Below are 15,983 nucleotides of genomic sequence, written 5' to 3' on the forward strand. Positions count from 1 at the left end.
GTTGGGCAAGTGGCACAGCCCACCAAATGGAACCTGTTGCACAATTGTGATCCAGATGCTGTTGGTGGGTAGAGTCTTTCTGTGCTTTAAGGAGCTCACTGAACATAGTTCTGTTCCTACATCTTACCAGCTCATTTGTGTACAGCTCACCAGACATATTACCTTCTCCGACTGACACGTTCCCTGCAAATGGAGCTCTGCACTCACACCGTCACTACACACTCCATCACTGCTCCACGAGTAATCCAGCCATCGGAGACCCTGAAAGGCGCGCGTGCGCGCACACACACACACACACAAACACAAACACACACACACACATTTAGCAAGCCTGATTTCATGTCCTCATCAAAAACAGCTGAAAGGGAATTTGCCAGGAAAGGCCAGGTGTGGATGTCTGGGCAACAAAGGCAGGTCAGAAATCAATTCAAGGTAAGATTAATATCATTTCCAGCATACCAGTGTGAAGTAGAATGAAATAATACAGTATAATGTGCTGATACAGCACAAAAAAAAAACACAGTAAGATAAAGAGCACAATAATTAAAAAAGCACAATAAATATAAATGCATTAGATAGCTTATCTACATATTGATTGTATGTCCATAAGGTGACACTCCTTCCCACGCCCCACCCCAGCTAGCCTACAGGTCACCCTTGGGCAAGGTGGAGCACCTGCTTAGCCACTCCCCCCCCCCCCCCCACACCAGTTAAGGTCACATGAAGCCACGGGGACAGGTGGCGGATGGTCATATGAGCAGCCGGTGCAGATCACAAGTCCTGGTTATGCGACCACTGACGCCAGGCAGACAATCTCTGAAGAATATTGATCATGGCTGGAGTCACCCATCTTGTAAAGACACTGTCCAGAAGGTGGCAACGGTAAACCACTTCTGTAAAAAAATTTGCCAAGAGCAATCATGCTCGTGGAAAGACCATGACTGCCCACGTCATATGACACGACGATGATGATGTCCTTGTTATCTAGGTGTGTCAAAGCCAGGTGCATGATGGATGTTACGGCATCTGTCGTAGAAAGTTCTGTTAGTAAGCATATTGGTGAGTGTCCAGTGTGGCAAAAATGGAGTTTTTGATATGTGCCATTATAAAGCTCTTCATGATGACTGCCACCGACCGGTCAGTAGTCGTTTAGTTCTTCAGGTGTAGTGGTCTTTGGTACGGGGATGATGGGGGCTGATTTGAAGCATGTGGGGACAGCAGCCTGGATGAGTGAGGTGTTGAAGATGTCAGTGAGCTGGTGTACACACTCCCTGACTACTGGTTCTGTGATGTTGTCAGGATTTCCAGTACATCAGATGTTAGATAGGCTGGGGACTCTTTTCCCTACAGCAGAGGGTGCTGCAGGGTCATAAAATAAGGCGGATGATCACAGTCCTATTTCTTTATGCTCCAAAAACACATTGCTTTGACCCTTACATCCTGAGCACTGCCCTATCCCATTTGAATGATGCTTTCCCCACCCCACACACCACCCTTCTTTATGCCATGGAGCCATGCCATTAACCAAGGGGTCTGTGGACCCCAGGTTGGGGACCACTGGTTCAAGGCGAGAAAGGAAAGGTTTAAAGAGGACACGGCAGGAAACATTTTGTTACAGAAGCCCGTGTATGTCGGGAATGAGCTGCCAAGGGAAATGGCTGAGGCAGGTGCAGTAACAACCTTTAAAAGACATTTGGACAGGTACATGGACAGTGAAGATTTGTTGATTTATGGGTCAAACACAGGCAGTGTATTCAAGCTTGAGCTCAATGTTTAAGAGAGGTTTGGACAGGTACATGGATGGTAGGGGTATGGAGGGCTATGGTCCCAGTGCAGGTTGATGGGAGTAGGCAGTTTAAAATGGTTCAGCATGGACTAGATAGGCTGAAGGGCCTGTTTCTGTGCTGTACTTTTCTATGACTGTGACAAACAAATAATGCTAATATGGACAACTTGGCAAGCCTGCATCAGATGGGCCAAAGAGTCTGTTTCTTTGTATGACACCACATGTTGAGGAGGGGAGAGCAGGGACAACTTAAAGGGGGAGACTTGGGTGCATTAAGGGGACTCAGCTCTGGGGTGGTGAGTGGGTGGGGTGGGGGGAGAGGGAAAATGTCATTCAAACGGGATAGGGCAGGGCTCAGTATGTAAGAGTCACAGGAGTGTGTTTTGGAGCAATCTCGGGAGTGTGTCATGGAGGGGAGGAGGGATAGCTCAGGGACAGGGCAGAGGGCCTTCTCTGGTTGGCCGCTGGTGACTAGTGGTGTACCACAGGGGTTGGTGTTGGAACTGCTTCTTTTCACGTTATATGGCAAGGAATCGATGGCTTTCTGACCAAGCCTGCAGATGATATGAAGATAGGTGGAAGGGCAGGTAGTGTTGAAAAAGCAAGGTATCTGCAGAAGGGTTTAGACAGACTGGGAAAATGGGCAAAGTGGCAGATGGAATATAATGTAGGGAACTGCACTTTGGCAGACGGAATAAAGACACTGACTATTTTGTAAATGGGGAGAAAATTCATAACTCAGGAGGACTTGGGAGTCCTTGTGCAGGATTCCCTAAAGGTTAACTTGCAGTTTGAGTTGGTAGTGAGGAAGCCAAATGCAATGTTAGCATTCATTTCGAAAGGGATAGAACATTAAAAACAGGAATGTAGAACTGAGGCTTTGTAAGGCATTTGTCCGATCGCACGTGGAGCATTGTGAACAGTTTTCCGCCCCAAAACTGAGAGAGGCTGTGCTGACGTTAGAGAAAGTCCTGAGAAGATTCAGGAGATTGGTCCCAAGAATGAAAGGGTTAATATATGAGGAGCATTTGATGGCTCTGGGCCTGTACTTGCTGCAGTTTAGAAGAATGAGGGGGACCTCACTGAAACCTATCGAATATTGAAAAGTCTAGACAGAGTGGATGTGGAGAGATGCTTCTTATAGTGGGGGGGAATCTAGGACCAAAGGCCACAGCCTCAGACTAGGGGGTCATCCATTTGAACAGAGATGAAGATATATTTTTTTTTAGCCAGAGGGTGGTGAATCTGTGGAATTCTTTGCCAGAGACTGCCGTGCAGGCCTCATCATTGGGTATATTTAAGATGAAGGTTGATCGGTTCTTGATTAGTAGAAGTGCCACAGGTTACAGGGAGAAGGCAGGAGGACGGAGTTGAGAGAGTTAATAAATCAGCCATAATGGAATGGTGAAGCAGACTCAATGGGTCAAATGGCCTAATTCTGCTCCTAAGTCTTACAGTCTAAGCTGGGAGGTGAGGCAGTGGCGATGAGCTGATGGGATGGGTGGGGGAGTTGGGGGAGCGAATGGAAGGGGTCAGACAGGTAGGTAGCTGAGGGTCAGGGCCTGGGTACTTGGAGAATGTGACAGGAGGGACAGGTTGAGCTAAGGAACCACGATGATGTGGGTTTCTGGGAAGGAGGAGATAGGTGGGGGGAGCTGAGGAGAGAGGCCAGGGAGAGGATGGAGCTGAATGGTGAGGCCAGGGAAGGGAGGGAACAAAGGAAGGGTCCAGGGAGATGGAGGGAAGCCAAGTGGATGGGCCAGGGAAGGGATGAAGAGGGAGATGAAGGGAGAAACTGGGGGGGGGGGGGGCGGTGGAGAGGATCCAGAGAGGAGCTGAGGGGGAGAGAGGCTGGGTGGGGGGATGGGTTGAATGAGAGAAGGGTCTGGAGGCGGGGGATGAGAAGAAGGGGGGGACTTGGAGAATTAGAGGAATGAAAGGAGAGTTTGGGGGTGGGGGGTGTGATGAGAGGAGAGGCCAGGGAGGGGGGATAAGAGGCTGGGAGGGAGGAATGAGATGAGAGGCTAGGTTGGGGGGGGGTGGATGAGAGGAGAGGCCAGGAAGGTGAGAATGAGAGAGAGGCTGGGGTGGTGGGGGAATGAGGCCAGTGAGGGAGGGGGGAATGAGAGGGAGGCCGGGGGGGTGTGGAATGAGAGGTGAGAGGCTGGGTGGGGAGAAGATGGAATGAGGAGGGGCCAGGAAGAGGGGAATGAGAGGAGAAAGGCTGGAGCAGTGAGGGAATGAGAGGAGGGGGGAAGCTCACTCACCTGGCTGTTGAGAAAGGCCTCGACCTGCCGGACGTCGCGCAGGAAGAGGTGGTAGATGTGAGCCTGAAGCAGCATCTCCTGCCGCTGCTGCCACACCTGCTGCAGCTTCTCCCAGCCCAGCTCCAGCTTCTGCAGCCACTGCCGGATGGAGAGGAGCGGCAGCTCGGCCTCGTCCAGCACCAGCAGCTCCTGGACGGCCAGAATCCTCCGGTAGTCGTCCTCCCGATGGCCCATCTCCTCCTTGGTGGCCTCGTGCTGCCGCAGGAGGGCCTCGGCCTCCCCCAGCGTGTTGGGCATCTCCTCGGAGAGGGCGGCGGCCTGCGTCTGGGCCAGCCAGGAGAGGAAGCCGTCCAGGTCCTGGATGAACTGCTGCAGTTTGCCGGCAACGCTCAGGGAATCCTCGCAGCCCTGCAGCGCCCGCTTCAGCTGCTCCCACTCCTCGCTGATCTCCTCAAACTGGACAAGGATCTCCAGGGCCTGGGCCGGATGAGCCGTGGCCAGGCCCTCCGCCTCCAGCTGCAGGCCGATCAGCTTGGGCTCGATCACGGCCAGGGCCCCCTCCATGGTGGAGAGCTTTCTCTGCAGAGCAATCACCCCGCCAAAGTCATTGCCCAGGTACTGGGTGGACTCAATGACCTTCCTCTTCTCTCGGATCTGGCTCTTGATCTCGTTGCACTCCAGTAAGTAGCTCTGGATGCACAGCAGAGAGTTCGTGGTGTCCTTTTTGCTTTTGACCAGCCGCAAGATCTGGCCCCACCTGAAAGGGAGAACATAAGGTAAATTCAGCAAAATGTTCTGCGCTCTAAATCCACTGTTTTTCGAGGCCTTGTGTTCATAACCACTCATGTGCCTCTTACTGGCAGTTTAGCCAGAGTGTCATACAGTGGGGAAAGGCCATTTGGCCCACTAGGTCCAGACTAGGCAAACACTTTCATCTGCTTGGACAGAGTCAGAGTCAGACAGCAATGGAGTACAAAGGTAGACCCTTCAGTCCATGGGCCATAGGCCTCCATAGGTCCCCATCCACTTTTTAATCCAAACTCCTCTTGAATGGTATCCCTCATTTCTGCTGGCAGCTCGTTCCACACTCATTACACCTTGAGCAAAGAAGTTCCTCTTTGGATTCTCCTTAAGTATTTCACCTTTTACCCTTACCCTATGACCTCTAGAGTTCCAGTCTCAGTCAGCTTCAGTGTAAAAAGCCTGCCTGTATTTATACCCCTCACTATATCTATTTGCGCCACTAGCCTGCAAACACCCTTGGGCAAGGTGTAGCACCTGCTTAGCCCCTTGATCAGGGTCACATGAACCCATGGGAGCAGGTGGTGGATGGTCGTATGAGCAGCCGGTGCAGAGCACAAGACCTGGTTACGCGACCACTGACACCAAACAGACAATCTCCAAAGAGTATTGATAATGGCTGGGGTCACCCATGTTGTAAAGACACTGCCCAGAAGAAGGCAATGGCAAACCAGTTCAGTAGAAAAACTTGCCAAGAACAATCATGGTGAAAAGACCATGATTGCCCAAGTCATACCACACAGCACATAATGATGATGATGCATATTGAACACTGTACTCTAGATGCAGTTCCAACACTACCTCAGCTACCTTTCTAATTTTAAGCTTTGTTGCTTGGCAGTAATATGTCTTTAAGTAATAAGATTATCAAAAATATGATCTAGTGCTTTCCCGGCATATACAATGAATAAACTCTTCTCAGGCTTCCAGCCAGGTGCAGGTATTGATTATAACCAAACTTCCGATGACAAATTCTGCAGTCAGCGTTGGTGCCTGGGCTTGTCTAGTCCAGTGGTATTTATCCCCCATATAGATGTAAAATGAGGACTAACTAATCAGGAGGGATAGATGACAGGGGTGTAAATACCACTGGACTAGACATGCCCAAGCATCACACCCGATGAAGATGGCAGAGTTTTGTCATTGAAACATCAGTTATAATCAATATCTGTACCCAGCTGGAAGCCTGAGAAGAGCTTAACATTAACTAAAACTTTAATTTATAGATTTAACAAATAGATGTCAAGATATCTGGAATTAATCTTTCAGTTTTATTTGAAATCCACACAACAGATAATTACTTTTACTTAACGTAACTCAGACTCTTGGTCCGCATCATTACAAAATAAACTCTAGCATAACCCCTTGTATCCATTCGTTGCTTTATCGATTCTAAATTGATCAAAAGACCATAAGATATATGAGCAGAAGTAGGCCATTCGGCCCATCGAGTCTGCTCCGCCATTCAATCATGGGCTGATCCAATTCTTCAAGTCATCCCCACACCATTTGATGCCCTGGCTAATCAAGAACCTATCTATCTCTGCCTTAAATGCACCCAATGACTTGGCCTCCATAGCTGCATGTGGCAACAAATTCCACAGATCTACCACCCTCTGACTAATTTCTCCGCATCTCTGTTCTAAATGGATATCCTTCAATCCTGAAGTCATGCCCTCTTGTCCTGGACTCCCCTACCATGGGAAATAACTTTGCCATATCTAATCTGTTCAGGCCTTTCAACATTTGGAATATTTCTATGAGATCCACCCTCATTCTCCTGAACTCCAGGGAATACAGCCCAAGAGCTGACGGACATTCCTCATATGGTAACCCTTTCATTCCTGGAATCATTCTCATGAATCTTCTCTGAACCCTCTCCAATGTCAGCATATCCCTTCTAAAATAAGGAGCCCAAATCTGCACACAATACTCTAAGTGGTCTCACGAGTGCCTTATAGAGCCTCAATTGTTCATATTATTAAGCATCTTCTTCCCAATTCCAACTTCAAAATGTTTAGGAGTTCATTCCCAGGAACCTGTCCTAATGAAGTGTCTCGGCCCAAAACGTCGACTGGTTCCTCTTTTCCCTAGGTGCCGCCCGCCCTGCTGAGTTCCTCCGGCACTTTGTGTGTGTCGCTTTGGATTTCCTGCAGACTTTCAAGCTCATTCCAGGTACGGGCTCAGCCACAGACTTACCCAAGCACTCACAGGCACCACAGCCCATCCAAACCACACCTACACCATGCATTGGCCGCACTGGAACTGTCTGACAACAGCCACCCACGCGCAGGTTGGGGGGTGTTACCTGCTGTTGAGATGATCCTGGCAACTCCTGACCTCAGTGGCACTCGGATGCCCGTTCTCCACCAGCTGCCGCACGATTTCGTTTACCTCCACAACTCGGGCCAACATGCTGTTCATCTCCTGGTCCAGACTCTCGAATCTACAAGACAGAGCAACCCTGGTGATTTGAGGTGACGTTCCCCACACAATCTGCGGTCTACTCCCAGGTTTGGATATCCAAATTTGCACCGATGGAGCAAATGATATCTGAAGCATCCCAGGTAAAAAAGAAACTGATGGTAGGGAGCAGCAGCGGGTGAGAGGTGACCTGATAGAGGTGTACAAGATGATGAGAGGCATTGATGGTGTGGATAGTCAGAGGCTTTTTCCCAGGGCTGAAATGACTAGCACGAGAGGGCACAGTTTTAAGGTGCTTGGAATTAGGTACAGAAGAGACGTCAGGGGTAAGTTGTTTTTTTTTTTTAAAACGCAGAGAGTGGTGAGTGCGTGGAATGGGCAGCTGGCGACGGTGGTGGAGACAGATACGATAGGGTCTTTTAAGAGACTGCTAAATAGGTACATGGAGCTTAGAAAAATAGAGGGCTATGGGTAACCCTAGCTAACTTCTAAAGTGAGGACATGTTCGGCACAGCTTTTTGGGCTGAAGGGCCTGTATTGTGCTGTAGGCTTTCTATGTTTCTAAGGGGACAGGGAGAGCTACATAAGGGGATAGAAACATTCAGTATTTTCTAAAGTGATGAGAGATTTAAATATATTACCATTAAGAGGGCATTTAATGCTCTGGTGCTCAAATCAGGGAAACGCTCTTGTGACTGGGAAGCATGAGATCTGTGGCATGCCACAGGAATCAAAGCTGATACCATTGCTAATTGTTAAAGGCACTAATATTCACATATGTTATAAAGTTTGTTTTTTTGCGGCAGTACAGTGCAATACATAAAATTACTACAGTACTGTGCAAAAGTCATATATATGTATGTATAGTTAGGGTGCCTCTGTTATTTGTGATATATGTCAATGATTTTGGATTTTTTAAAAAAGTAGGTGGATGGATCAGTAAGTTTATGAATGATGCCAAGACTGGTGGAGTTGTGAGCAGTGTAAAAGACTATATTATATTGATTATATTGTATTTCTTTGTTCTATGGTGAATGCATGCAAGAAAATTAGCCTCAAGGTAGTATTATAGTGACATACACAATACTGTGCAAAAGTCTTAAGCACACAATATAGTCAGGGTGCCTAAGACTTTTGCACAGGACTGCAGTAATTTAATGTATTGCACTGTATTGCTACAACAACAAAAAATCATGACATATGTGAGTGATGGTAAACCCGATTCTGATCTGGGTCTCTATTGTGGACTGAGAGTGGGAAGGGGGCAGGGAGAGGGGAATCGTGGTTGGGAAAGGGGAAGGGAGAGGGAAGCACCAGAGAGACATTCTGTAGTGATCAATAAACCAACTGTTTGGAATCAAATGACCTTGCCTGGTGTCTCAGAGCTGGGTGTGTCTGCATCGCCCCACCAAACCCCCCACCCCTCCGCGCCCTTGGCACTCCTTCTCCGCCACCTGTCCCACATCCCTCCCGTGGCACTCCAGCCTCACGATTACCAGCAACTTTTGTTCCCGTCAGATTTACAAACTCGCTCTCTGCTCCACATTGACAAATACAGCACTGTGCAAAAGTCTTCGGCACCCTGGGGGGGGGGGGGGGGCGGCGGCGTGCGCACTCGTGTGAAGACTTGTGCACAGTACTGCATATCAATAATTAGAATGTGAGCATAGAAGGTACAAACAGCAAGTTTGCAAATTATATCATTTTTGATAGTGAGATGGATAGTCCAGGCTATTAAATGATATTGGCGAAGTGAGTTATGCAATGGAAAATGGAATTTAATCCTGATAATTGTGTGGAGATGCTGTTTGAGAAGACTAACATGAGTAGGTTATACACAGTGAATGATAGGGCCATGGGGAGTAGTAAGAAGCAGAGGGGCCTTGGTGTACAAGTGCAAGGAGCAGAGAAGGTGACATCACAAGTGAACAAATGGTGAAGAAGACATATGTGGCATTTGTCTTTATTGGCTGGGACGTAGAATAGGATATTTAAAAGATTCTGGCTTCATTTCTTATACGCCGTGTCATATGACATCATCATTATGTGCCGTGTCATATGACATCATCATTATGTGCTGTGTCATATGATGTGTGTGATCATAGTCTTTGCATGACCATAACCGCTCTTGGCAAATTTTTCTATAGAAGTGGTTTGCTATTGCCTTCTTCTGGGCAGTGTCTTTACAAGACGGGTGATCCCAGCCATTATCAATACTCTTCAGAGATTGTCTGCCTGGTGTCAGTACCAGGACTTGCGATCTACACCAGCTACTCATACAACCATCCACTACCTTCTCCCATGGCTTCGCATGACCCTGATCGGGGTGGAGGGGAGCGGATAAACAGTTGCTACACCTTGCCCAAGGGCGACCTGCAGGCTAGCAGAGGGAAGGAGCTCCTTGCACCTCCTTTGGTAGAGAATTGTATCTCATAGTACAGCATACAATTAAGGTGAGATGTGATAAGCTGAAAAAGAGATGTGTAGAACAAGATTTTTTTTTAATGTAGTGAGTGGTAGATGCCTGGGATACATTGCCAGGGCTGACAGTGGAGGGAAATATGGTAAAGAAGTTTAATTTAAGAGGCTGTTGGATGGAAGCATGGATGCGCAGAGAATGGGGAGATATAGATGTTGCATAGGCGGAAGGAATTTGTTCAGTAGGCACTTAATTAGTTCTTTAATTAGCTTGGCATCACATTGGGGACTGAAGGACCTGTTCTTGTGCAGTACGGATCCTCGTACTTCCCTGAGGAACTTCTGTCATGGTATCGTGGGGCTAAGATGATTGACCTCCAACAGCCACATCCATCAGGCAGTGATCGCATAACCAGGACTTGTGATCTGCACCGGCTGCTCCACCACCTGCCCCCATGGCTTCACGTGACCCTGATCAGTGGGCAAAGCAGGTGCTACACCTTGCCCAAGGGTGACCTGCAGTCTAGGGAAGGAGCGTCTTACACCTCCTTTGGTAGGGACGTATCTCCACCCCGACACTTAATGAATATGAGAAAATGGAGGGGTCAGGGCTATGTGGGGTGGGGGAGTTAGACTGATATTGGAGTAGGGTTACGTAGTTCAGCAACAGACAGGGCCAAAATGCCCGTACTCTGCTGCGCCACTCTGTGTTTTTTATGTTAGAGTACAGAAAGATAGTGACTACAGATGGGGGGGAAGGGGCAGATATCTAACAGTCTTTAAGAGGGTCTTAGATAGGTACTTGAACATACAAGAAATGGAAGGATCTGAACCATATGGAGGCTGAAAGCATTAGCTCATTCACTTAAATAGTTTAGCACGACATTGCGGGCCGAAGGGCCTGTTCCTGCATTGTACTGTTCTGCATTTGATACTCTGACTGGGTGGTTGGAGAAGCCTGGACTGATACAAACTTGATACAATGAGATGGGGACTGAGACTTGGCTCCAGATCAGATAACCAATTAAAAATTTCTGCAATCCTAAACGGTATCCAGGCGGAATTGCAAGTCCACTCCTGGAAGTCGTGCGAGGACAGAATCCGAAGCCGGCTTTGCTTACCTCTGCTGCACCAGCTCCAGATCCTCCAGCCTCTCGGGGATCTCCATCCGATTCAGCCACTGCTCCTTCTCGTCGATCCAGCGCTCGCAGGCGTTGACCTCGCTGAACATGCGGTACACGGCCAGCGCGTCCTGCAGCCACTGCCGCCGCAGTCCCGCCACCTCCTTCACCTCGATGTACAGGCCCTCCACCTCGGCCACGCGGACCTTCACCTCCTCCAGCTCCGAGTACTCGGGCGCCAGGCCGGCCGCCTGCTGCCGGAGGGCTTCCACCGCCGGCCGGTGCTGCTCGATGTCGTCCTCCAAGCCCCGGTGCTTCTTCGCCAGCGACTGCGTGGAGTACTCGTCGTGGCCGAAGTCGTCGCTGGACACGATGCGGTACGCGTCCTGCAGCCAGACCTCCAGGTCGTCCGTGTCTGCCTTCAGCTGGAAGAAGTCCAGGGCCTCCTGGAGGTGCTGGAGTCGGAGAACCGCCAACTCGTCGAGCTTCTTCCACTGAACCCGGACCTCCAGGATCCTCTCCTGGATGTTCCCCGTGCCGAAGTGCTTCTCTGCCAGGATCTGCTCCCCCTTGGTGATGGTCTGGGTGAGGAGGCCGCACCGGCCGGCCAGCTCCCCCATCAGGACCTTGTGCTTGCCCAGCAGCCGGGTGACGCTGCTGAGGTCCTTGCCCAGGTGCGGCGAGGAGATGACCTGCTGCTTCTCGTGGATCCAGCTCTCCGCCTCCTCCATCTCCTGCAGGAAGGCCCACAGGCACCGCGAGCCCTCCAGCTGGGCGCGGCGCAGGGACGCCAGCCGGTGCAGCTCCTCCACGCAGCTGTTCACGTGGTGGACGCGGTTGCAGATCACCTGCGGGTCGCAGGGCTGGTAACCTGAGAGCAGAGCAGAAGGCCAGTCACAGGTGAGGGGGCAAAGGTACCAGCCCTTCAGACAGAACGTGGTTCTGTCTGCCATGTTATATGAAGGATGGAATAACGCTCGAACAAATGTTCAACTATGTCGACAGGACGAGACGGCTCGAGTTACAAGGAGAGACTAATTAGATGGAAGCTGCATTTCCTGGAGCAAAGGAGGCAGATTATAGAGGTAGTGAATGGGGAAGAGTGTTATTTAAGTCTACAAGGAGCCGTTGCTGGAACCAACTCGGAGGCAATTTGACGCGGCAGAATCGAGGTGGGGCAGAGCCTGGGCCTGGCAGCGAGAAAATTCGATCAATTTAAGCGCCGAGCCAAGTTCGGGAAGGTCAGCGATGGGCCAAATCAAGGCAGCGGGGTTCAGGCCCGAAATCATCCTGAATCTTCGATGATTTAAGCACCGGGCCAGATTGAAATGGTCAGGGTTCCGGGGCCAAAGGTAAGGGACGAGCTGGTTCAGCTCTCTGCTCTGTGAGGGCTTACTCATCTCTACACCAAATTGAAGCTGTGGCCAGGACTCCCCTTCACGAACTTCAGTTCTGAATGCTATTTGCTTACTTTTATCATTTCTACGATTTATATTTTTTCTCTCTCTCTCTCTGCACGTTGGGTATCTGACCGTCTTCTTTAAATGGGCTATTTTGGGTTTCTTTGTTTTGTGCTTGCCTGTAAGGAGACGAATCTCAAGGTTGTATAAAACTTCGATCGTACTTTGAACTTGAACTTTGTAGGGGATTGGGACTAACTTGAGAAATGGGGCAGAGAATGGGAAATGCAATTTCCCTCTGACAAGCTGGGGCAGCACAAACGCACAGCGGTTAGTGCACTAGCAAACCAGGTTCCATTCTACTATTGTTAGGAAAGAGTTCGCACATTCAAAAGACACCAGAGGGAACTCCCTTGGAATACTGAGTGCCTCTCTGGTCGCCCAGCTAGAGGAAGGTCATAATTAAGCTAGAAAGGGTGCAGAAAGGACTGACAAAAAATGTCACCAGGACTGGAGAGTTTGAGCTGAGGAGAGGCCGCGACTGATTTTTCCAGGGCAAGGAGGTTGAGGAGTGACATAAAAAAGGTTTATAAATTCATGAGGAAACGGAAGGTCAGAATCTTTTTCCAAGGGCAGGGGAACCTAAAATATCAGGCATGTATAAGGTTACAGGCGAAAGATTTAAAGGGAATCCAAGAGGCACGTTTTTCGCACAGATGCTGGTGGGTGTATGGAACAAGCTGCCAGATAAAGTGTACAGAGATGGGTATAATTATAATACTTAAAAGACGTTTGGACAGGCAAATGGCTAAGCAAGGTTTAGAGTCTTAAACCTCCACCCCGGATGCTCCAGTTTCCTCACATTCCAAATATGTACAGGTTAGTAAGTTAATTGGTCACCTCGGATACAAAGATGGGGTAGTGGTCACAGTACAGGCAACCCAGGTTCAATTCCTGACGCTGCCCGTGACTGTGTGGGTCTCCTCACATGGCCCAAAGACCTACCGGCTGGTAGGTTATTTGGTCATTGTAAATTGCCCTGTAATTAGGCTAGGCCTGTAAATTAGGCCTGCTAATTAGGCCTGTAAATCGAGGGTTGTTGGGCAGCATGGCTCGTAGTATCATAATGGCCTACTCTGCAGAAACAAAATTATTGGTCAATGTGAGCTCATTATGCTGCAAAGATATTAATTTGATAAGTTAAACCAGGGCAGATAAATGGTAGGCCCTGGGGAGTGTTGTGGAGCACCTAGGGATGTAGAAACTCAGTTCCACTGGACTGACGACACGTCATCTCAGGATGGTGAAGAAGCCACTGGCACACTTGCCTTCATCAGCACCAAGCACAAGAGTTGGGACATCAAACTTCAGAGGGACGTGGGTCAGGCAAATAGCAGCAACGTACGAGGTGATGGAGGAGCCCTCCTGAGGGTCACGCAGCTGAAGGGCCACGGATGGCACGGTTAGCGCCGCGCTTTACAGCGGCCGCCTGTGAGATCTGGGTTCAGTTTCCGCTGCTGCCTGTAAGGAGCACGTACGTTCTCCCCGTGACCAGCTCCGTTTCCTCTGGGCGGTCCAGTTTCCTTCCACATTCCACGGACACGCGGGTTAGGGTTAGTGAGGTGTGGCCGTGCTATGCTGGCAATGGAATCGTGGAGCCTCTTATGGGCTGCTGAGCACAATCCCCACTGATTTTGACAACGCAATTTTGCTGTACGTTTCAATGTATATATAACATTTTCTATCATTCATTCTTTGTTTTATTTCTCTGTTTCATGGATGTTTGTGAAGACTAAGAATCTCACATTGTATACTGTATCCATTCTCTGAATATTAAATTGACCATTGAATGAGTAAGGATAATCTTTAAAGTGGACAGTCAATGTTTTGGGTTAGGACCTTTCAAAGGACTGTTGGGTGCAAAGGGGAGATGGCCAATAAAAAGGGAAATGAGAGCACAAACAAATGGGACTAGCTCGTGTTAGCATGGATGGGTTGGGCCGAAGGGCCTGGTTCCATACTCCGTGACGGTAACCTGCCCCTATCTACTCTGCTGTGCATCCATGAGTGTAAAGCAGGTCAGCACGGATTGGATGGGCCAAAGGGCAGTCCTCATACTGAGTCTCTCTATGAACCTGTTACTACTGTGCCCCATGGGTAGTGGGCCACCACGTTCACTGAAAGACCAGTTGCGGACAGCGCTGCAGGATCCACCGGTGACCCGCGGAGCCGGGACTTCCATACTCACCCTCATCCTTTGTGAACCCCAGGGCCGCCGTATTCAAGGCCTTCAGCCGCTCCTCCTGCACCGAGATATCCGCCTCCAGGAGGCTGTGCTTCTGCAGCAGATCTTCCACTTCCAGCAAGTGCTTCCCCAGGTCTTTCGAACATAACAGAACCTAGAGAGAAGATCCAGAGAGGAAGGTCGATGTGGCCAAACACAGCATGTGCAGGGGATCTGGGATGCAAGTCCTCAGCCTCATGAAACCAATTGCACAGGTTGTTAGGGTGATAAGGAATATGCAGGGCATCCTTGCCTTTATTAGCCAAGTTTGAGAGTCAGGAGGTTATGATGCAGCTTTATAAAACTCTGGATAGAACACATCTAGAGTACAACCTTTAATTTTCATCATCATTATGAGCCATGTTGTATGACGTGGGCCATCATGGTCTTTGGCAACTTTTGCTACAGAACTGGTTTGCCATTGCCTTCTCCTGGGCAGTGTCTTTACAAGACGGGTGACCCCAGCCATTATCAACACTCTTCAGAGATTGTCTGCCTGGCGTCAGTGGTCGCATAACCGGGACTTGTGATCTGCACCGGCTGCTCATACGACCATCCACCACCTGTTCTCATGGCTTCACGAGACCCTGATCGGGGGTGGGATGGGGGTGGGGGGAGGGAGGTGACCAGGTGTCCAAGGGTGACCTGCAGGCTGGCAGAGGGAAGGAGCACTTACACCTCCTTTGGTAAAGACACATCTCCACCTGCCCGCCCAATTCAAATCTAGTTGCCCCATTGCAGGAAGGATATGAAGGCTTTGGAAAGACTGACCAAGAGATTCACCAAGATGCTGCTTGGGCTCTAAAAGGGAGAACAAACTTAGATTGTCTTCTCTGGAGAGGCCAAGGCTGTGTGGAACCCTGATTTTTTTTAAACAAAATAAACTTTATTCACAATAAAAACATATTTAGAAGAATAAACCTTTCTGTTGTTTACATACATAGTCAATTCTTTCCATCTCATTCTAACACTGCTGCCACTCGTGTCACTCCAGGGCTTGAAACTAACTAACTTATTAAACCCATAACCCCGACAGGGGCACAAGTCGCCCTAGAGTCCTCTGTCCTGGGCCAGTCTTTCAAGTTATCCCAGGTGTAGTCCATCTTCTCCTTCCTCATCCAGAGATGAGGTCTTTGGAACCTCTGCTGGTGTTTTAACAGCACCGGGTTTTTACGGGATGGGGTTGCTAGCCCTGTGCCCAAAATCCTCCTTTCACAGCCAGGCTGGTGACCATCCATGGTGGAAATGTTTCATATTAAATACGATAATAATTGAGGGGCTTCCTTCCCCCTCACCTGGCCCTTCCCTCACCAGTAGGAGAAGAACCCAACAGAGCGGTCCTTCCCAACAAACTCTTGCGGTGGCGGAAACCTCCTGGATGTTTATAAAAAAACAAGAAAATAATCTGCTGACACTGGAAATCTGCGCAACACACAAAATGCTGGAGGAACTCAGCAGGCAAGGCAGCATCTATGGAAAAAA

The 15,983-nt window shown here is 49.3% G+C and overlaps 1 protein-coding gene across 2 annotated transcripts in view; it reads right to left on the reverse strand.

Moving 5' to 3' along the window:
- Nucleotides 1–15,983, reverse strand: part of LOC140716517 (spectrin beta chain, non-erythrocytic 1-like) — a 205,206-nt gene that overhangs the window by 137,171 nt on the left and 52,052 nt on the right. For both annotated transcript variants that reach the window (XM_073029317.1, XM_073029316.1), the window contains exons 13-16: nucleotides 14,466–14,616; nucleotides 10,818–11,688; nucleotides 7,163–7,300; nucleotides 4,054–4,810 (exon numbers count right to left, since the gene is read on the reverse strand). In XM_073029317.1, the coding sequence (XP_072885418.1) occupies nucleotides 4,054–4,810; nucleotides 7,163–7,300; nucleotides 10,818–11,688; nucleotides 14,466–14,616 (1,917 nt within the window). The remainder of the gene's footprint in view (nucleotides 1–4,053; nucleotides 4,811–7,162; nucleotides 7,301–10,817; nucleotides 11,689–14,465; nucleotides 14,617–15,983) is intronic.

This window comes from Hemitrygon akajei, chromosome 25 (genome assembly GCF_048418815.1).
Source record: "Hemitrygon akajei chromosome 25, sHemAka1.3, whole genome shotgun sequence".
NCBI classification, from domain to species: Eukaryota; Metazoa; Chordata; class Chondrichthyes; order Myliobatiformes; family Dasyatidae; genus Hemitrygon; species Hemitrygon akajei.